Genomic DNA, 6,980 nt, shown 5'->3' on the forward strand with positions numbered 1-6,980 from the left:
AGTTTTGTCAATTGACCTTGTGTCAACTCCAGTAAATTTTTAACAAACGTCTGGAGAATCAATGAAAATAGTGAATTTCTATTCATTTTTTTTAACTAGCGCTATTTATAAGGAATATTTTTCAATATATACTTCTTCCACATGAAAACCAATGGAACACCAACAAGTCTGAATTTATAAAAGGTAAATTTTTATGACGACCATACAAATACATTAATAATCATGTTTTGAAAATGTAAATAGAAATCTCTCACATACAAAACTGTATTTGAAACGGTGTAAACATTTGAGAGAGTTGTTGGGGTTTCAAGCGGTGTAAGCGCTCTTCGCGCCCCTGTCCAGCTTCTTGGCATCCTCCTGAAGAAAAAAACAAACCAATACAGACAGTGAGATATTAAAAAAAAAACTTATGAATAAGTATTCAAAAGAAGCTCTCTTCTTACATGGATGATGAAACCGATGCTGTTGTTGTAATCAATAAACTCCTTCCATTGTCTCCCAATGCTCACCTGCAACATCAAAGGAAACACGAATTTTCAGGTCTTTTAGCCGGAAGAGAGACAATTTAACGTGTCTTTGTCAATAAATGATCTTTAACCTGAGCAGCTTCGTTGGAAGCATTTTTGGTCCAAATGGAAATCCTCTCTTGCTTTCCTCTAACGTTGACAACAGCTCCGCATATCTCATCTCCATGGTCAAACTGTTCTCCAATCAACGCAAGCAACTACATGGAAAAAACAAAAACCCAATCAGACTCGAATGGATGGTGAAACAAGAATCATGTGGTCAAGTAAGAAGAATCAAAACCATACGGTGTAAAGCCAGGGCTTATCAGACTTCTCCTTCGGGAAGTTCATAGTCCATTTGCCTCCATTTGCACAAATAGGATCCTCCCACTTAGGTTCGATATTTTGTTTGAAACAGTAGAAGTCAGCTCCGCCAGCTAACTTGCTCGGACCCTTCATGTTATTGAACAGACTGCAACCAAAGTAAGATGAAATCAAATAGAGCCAAAGACAAGTCCTTAAATCCCATTGAGAGAGACTCACAAATCAAAAAGAAGAACACAAGAAAGTATGTACACACGCGACAAAATAAGACCGATGATTCCCTGGTTCAATGTCTTAACAAATATGACCTCAACATATAAGCAGTAGCTACAATTTCAAACACCATACAAGTAATACTTCAGAAACAGACAAGAACAGGTGAGTTCATGGAAGCTAACCCACCAACAAAGAACATAACTTTCCTCGAGAAAACATAATCTAGAGAAAACCCATGTCGTATAATCAATCATTTGTAAGAGCAAAAGATTGTTTTTGTAAGGCCCGACCTCCATAATTCAAACACCAAACAAGTAATACTTCAGAAACAGACAAGAACAAGTGACTTCACTTAACCCAACGAGGAAGAACATAACTTTCCTCGAGAAAACATAATCTAGACAAAACCAAACTTAAAACCCATGTCGAAATAATCGTTGTAAGAATAAATTATTAGTTTTTGTAAAAAGCCCTAACCTCCAGAACTCCTCGACGGTGGAGAAAGTGAACACGGATCGCAAGGAGCTTCCCCAAGTCGCCTGCTTTAATTTAACAGAAGGATTATCGAACCAGAAAGTCCACGAATGCTCCAACGGATGCGACTGCGGAACGGCGGATTTGCTCGATTCGTCTCCGTCTGTTTCGCCGCCGGCGATCTCTCCTTCCTCCGCATCGTCGCCTTCTTCATGGTATCGATCAATCGGATGGTCTGTAGGGTTAGGGTTCGCTTCTTCCGCAACGACAACAGGCTTGGAAGTGTCTTCTACCGCCATTGTTAAAACTTGCCTCTTTCTTCTTCTCTCTAAACGATGGATGTACTTCTTCTTCTTGCGTAGGGTTAGTTAGGTTAAGATACGGCGTCGTTTCCTTCGCGTTGCAAAGTTTATGTATATTCTAGCCTTTGGGCCTTAGTATCGAAACTATAACGGGCCTTTTACATTGGGCTTTGATTTCCTGAGGCTCACTGTCAGGAATCTGTTTGTTTCTACTTTTTAGTGATAATGACAATAATATATAGAGTTGACAGATGATTGTAGACTGTAGTATACTCCACGAGAATCATTTTTCTGTTAACCATAAAGGTCTGTCAGCAGAAGTCCAACTAATCTCCCAGGACAGTCTCTAAAATTCTTAATAAAACTCAAGACATGATTTCATTATTGTTTTCGATGGGAATCTAACTCAAAATCAACCGTTTTCAAGTCAACTCTTACCGCCAAGCTACCACGGCTTTGGTTAAATGGTATGAGCGTTCAAGATTGTATGATTTGGAAGCTGCAAAATAACATGTCAAACGAGGCTTCAGAGAAGAGCTTTGCGTGATCAATAATTTCTACTGATTAATTAATTTATGTGATTCTGATTGCATAGATAATTTAATTATAGGTAGTAACGAGATATCTGACATGGCCAACTCACGACCACTTGACTGTTGTCCCCACTCTCCCCATATCATTTGTCCTAACTACTTAGACCAGCATTATCGCATTGTTGGATTTTTAAGGGAAATGACCCATTTAAATAATTCATCAATAAATCACCAATTACCGATCCCAAAGAAAGTGTTTTTGGCATCGATTATTAAGTGTGGTTTTATACCACGTGTCAAGACTTGAAGGGTTGTAATTTTGTTTTATTTTTTTATTTTCTTTCTTCCTCTCTTTTGTTTCGCTTCTTCGTATTCATCGAAGATGCATGCGATCGAAATGGCGATCGAAACAGCGATCGACGACCACTCTCCTCAGGGCTTCTCCTCCGGCGTCTCCTCCGGCGTCTGTCGTGCTCTCCGTTAGAAGACCGCTCGAAACCACCATGAACGACGACTGTGTCGGTGAGCTTCGTCTTCTCCGTCAGAAACCGATCGCAACCCACCACCGCCGACGACTCTCTCGGTCCTCACCGCGTCTCCTCCGAATTGAAGATTCTCTCAGGTTTGTGGTGAACGCAGCGGTGGTGAAGACCCATATCATTAAGGTAAGCCCCTTCCAAGGTCGATTCAATAATCAAAACATCTCTGCTTCTGCTTAATTAAGGTTGAATGGATATTATTTGTATGATTTTGAGAGGGCAGATCTATTAGGTTTTTTGATGGAGTATAGGCCATTACGGATTTTGGTTTTAGGATATTATCTGCTTCTGATTAGTTAAGCTTGAATGGATATTATATGTTTCTGCTCTTGGTGTTTGATTGAAATTGTAGGCTTAGCTAGTTCATAACCAAGCAACATAACTGTGATGTTTGAACTCTTGGTGTTTGATCGAAATGGCTGTGATACTCTTAACCAAGCAACATTACTGTGATGCTCTTGGTGTTTGATCGAATTTAGTTCTTATCTGCTTCTGCTCTGTATTATAGCTTTGTATTTTAGCTTTTCTCATATCACTTGTGAAGGTATAGAACGTGACTGTGATGTTTGAACTCTATGGCAGGGACTTCTCGCACCCTTTGAGCTCTCGACAGAAGCTCCTCCTCCTGAATCATCGTCAAGCAACCAGTACTTTTGATTCTCAGTGAGGTATGTCTACATTTTCATATCATTTTCTTGTAAGTTCTGAATTGCTTTTGTGTGGATGGTGCTTGTTAGAGTTTGGTTAATAAATGCTTGTTAGAGTTAGGTTATGGTTAGTTAGTATGCGTGTGATCAATGCTTGCGACTGCTTGGGATGAATGGTTGTTTGATTTTAAATTAGGACTGTGAGAAGTAGTAAAGGCAATTAAAAGACACATATCTGCTTCTTCTCTCGTTTAGATAAATGTCTACTCATGTTTAAACTCAAATAGTAAAGGCAATTAAAAGACACATATATGCTTCTTCTCTTTTCATCTATTAAAGTCGGTGCCTTCTCCATTTCTTTTCGTCTTAACAAGATCTTCTTCTTCTCTGTTATCGTTTTGAAAACACCCACTATCTGCTTTATCTATTCTCTGAAAATTTAGGCTATGGATTCTATGAATCCATATAGTATGTCCTCCAATTTTGTTGACCTGTTGAACAGTCAACAAGATAGTGCTCTTCCTGAACCCTGTCCACAGGGTCCTTATGCGAGTTTTCCACCTGTTGTGGAGCTCTCTTCAACACAACCCCCTATCTTCAGTACTGAAACCTCAAGCTTTTGCGAAGAATCACCTAGAGGGTGCAAAGAAAGAAAGAAATGGTCAGTGTCTGATGATCTCGTGCTCATCAACGCATGGCTAAATACAAGTAAAGACCCTGTGGTCGGGAATGAGCAGAAAGCAGGTGCTTTCTGGTCACGCATTGCGGCTTACTATGCAGCAAGTCCAAAGGTGGAAAGAGGTCAACAGAGAGAGGCCATTCAGTGTAAGCAAAGGTGGCAGAAGATGAACGATCTTGTTTGCAAGTTCTGTGGCTCTTACGAGGCTGCAACAAGACAGAAAACAAGTGGTCAGAGCGAGAGTGATGTGGTTAAAATGGCACACCAGATCTTTTACAACGATCATAAGATTAAGTTTAATCTTCACCATGCTTGGGAGGAGCTGAAAAACGACCAGAAATGGATATCCGTTGCGACTGCTAAGCTTGATGGACGGCAATCATCAAGCGCTAAGAAGAGAAGGTTTGAGGACGTTGGGCAAGAGGCAAGCTCGCAAGCAACCACGAATGGTGATCACCCTGCCAAACGTCCTGTTGGTGTGAAGGCAACGAAAGGAGGAGGTGGTAAGAGACCTATGGGTGATCAACTAAGTGCCTCGGAATTCCAATGTGGTCTCTCAAAGAGAAAGACTTGGCGGCTAAAGAGAGAAAGATGGGTCTGCTGGAGATTCTCATTGCAAAGAAAGAGCCCTTGTCTCAGTTTGAGGAAGCACTGAGGGATGAGCTAATTACAGAGATGTTGGGTTAAATGTTTGTACTTGTGTCATGTTTAAAAAGTCGTATCTTTGGAGTCTGTTTCATGGTCTGTTTCATTTTCTGTTGGATGTTATGTTTCATGTTCTTGTAATGGTTGAACTCTATGTGAAATACGGTTAGTTAATGTGATATCTTCAATGCTTTGTTCAATGTGAAATGCTTAGTTAATGTGAAATATGATATCTTCAATGCTTGTTTTGGTGTGTCTACTTGCAGGGGGAACAAGGAAATGGAGATGATCACGAGAAGCCAAGAACGAGCTGGAAGTCAGGAGATGGATCAGACGAGATGGAAGTCACGAAATGGAACTATGTGTGTCTGTTTGTGTCACATGTGATGTCCGTATGTATATTTGTCTGTTTGTGTCACAAGATGTATCTCTCTCGAGTTTATAAAGTCTATATAGCTTCAAACACGTTTATGTAACAAAGTCACAAGTTTCATACAAGTTTCAAACAAGTTCCTCCTTCTTCTTTACTTTTAAACAATCAAGTTTCATACAAGTTTCAAACAAGTTTCTCCTTCTTCTTTACTTCAAACAATCACGCTTCAAACAAGTTTGTTTCTCACGTTTCTCACGTCTCTTTCTCCTTGATCACAAAGCCTCATTCTCTCTCTTTTTTTCTTCTACGAAAGATCAGAAGCTTCATTATCTCTCTCTTTTTTTTTTTTATTCTACAAAAGAATCAAAATAGCAATTCTATGGTTTCTTCTTCGCATAACACTCCTGAGGGAGTCGATGATGAAAGTTTGATCAATATTTCGATCAATATTTCGAAAATTTAACCATTAATTATGGTGATCAAGAAGAAAGGAGAAGAAGGAAAAAACGAGTTCATATCGAACGCAATCGTGAAGAAGGCAATATACGTTTATGGAATGATTATTTCAGTGAAACTCCAACATATCCTGAAAATTTATTCCGACGACGATTTAGAATGAACAAGCCATTGTTCATGCGAATTGTTAATCGCCTCTCCAATGAAGTTGAATTCTTTCGACAAAAGAGAGATGCTCTTGGAAGGCTAAGTCTCTCTCCACTGCAAAAGTGTACAGCAGTCATTCGTGTCTTGGCATATGGTTTTGCGGCTGATGCTGTTGACGAATACCTCCGACTCGGTGAAACCACTACAAGGTCATGTGTGGAACATTTTGTGGAAGGAATATTAGATTTATTCGGCGATGAGTACCTGAGAAGACTAACACCGGCTGATCTTCAACGTCTACTTTATATTGGTGAGCAACGTGGCTTTCCCGGGATGATAGGGAGCATCGATTGTATGCATTGGGAGTGGAAGAATTGTCTCACCGCTTGGAAAGGTCAATATTCACGTGGCTCGGGTAAACCGACAATAGTGTTAGAGGCGGTTACTTCGTATGATTTATGGATATGACATGCGTTTTTTGGACCTCCAGGTACCTTAAATGATATCAATGTACTTGATCGCTCACCTGTTTTTGATGACATAATAAAAGGTCAAGCTCCGCAAGTTACTTTCTATGTCAATGGAAAAGAATATAATTTGGCTTACTATCTCACCGACGGTATTTATCCGAAATGGACAACTTTTATCCAATCTATTCCAATACCACAAGGTCCGAAAGCGACGTTGTTTGCTCAACATCAAGAAGCTGTCCGAAAAGATGTCGAGCGTGCTTTTGGAGTCCTGCAAGCTCGATTTGCCATTGTTAAAAATCCAGCACTTTTTTGGGATAAAGCCAAAATTGGGAGGATTATGAGAGCATGTATCGTACTCCATAATATGATAGTAGAAAACGAACGAGAAGGATACACTCATTTTGATGTTTTAGAGTTCCAACAAGGAGAAGACATCGGAACTTCACATGTCGATCTCACGTATTCTACAGATATCCCTTCAAATATCGCCAATATGATGAGTGTTCGAACTAGAATTCGCGATAGACAAATGCATCAACAGCTCAAAGCTGATTTGGTTGAGCATTTATGGAATAAGTTTGGACGTGATGAAGACAACAACTGAGTTCACAATGTTTCTTTCAAATTATTCTCGATTATTGTACTAAGCTTTATTTTTATGTTTTT

At 39.6% G+C, this 6,980-nt stretch overlaps 2 protein-coding genes across 2 annotated transcripts; one reads left to right on the forward strand and one right to left on the reverse strand.

The window, feature by feature from the left end:
- Positions 1-152: 152 nt before the first annotated feature.
- LOC106309558 (eukaryotic translation initiation factor 4E-1) lies at positions 153-1,885 on the reverse strand. Its single transcript, XM_013746608.1, has 5 exons — positions 1,524-1,885; positions 813-978; positions 599-724; positions 444-509; positions 153-357 (listed from the first exon to the last, which is right to left on the reverse strand). Exons 1-5 carry the CDS (start codon positions 1,817-1,819, stop codon positions 307-309), a joined length of 705 nt encoding a protein of 234 aa, XP_013602062.1. The 5' UTR covers positions 1,820-1,885; the 3' UTR covers positions 153-306.
- Positions 1,886-2,741: 856 nt separating this feature from the next.
- Positions 2,742-4,875, forward strand: LOC106308760 (glutathione S-transferase T3-like). The gene is made up of 3 exons (XM_013745883.1): positions 2,742-3,020; positions 3,477-3,541; positions 4,044-4,875. The coding sequence occupies exons 1-3, from the start codon at positions 2,742-2,744 to the stop codon at positions 4,873-4,875; spliced, it is 1,176 nt and encodes a 391-aa protein (XP_013601337.1).
- The last annotated feature ends 2,105 nt before the right edge of the window (positions 4,876-6,980 follow it).

Source organism: Brassica oleracea, chromosome C8 (assembly GCF_000695525.1).
Source record: "Brassica oleracea var. oleracea cultivar TO1000 chromosome C8, BOL, whole genome shotgun sequence".
Taxonomy (NCBI): Eukaryota; Viridiplantae; Streptophyta; class Magnoliopsida; order Brassicales; family Brassicaceae; genus Brassica; species Brassica oleracea.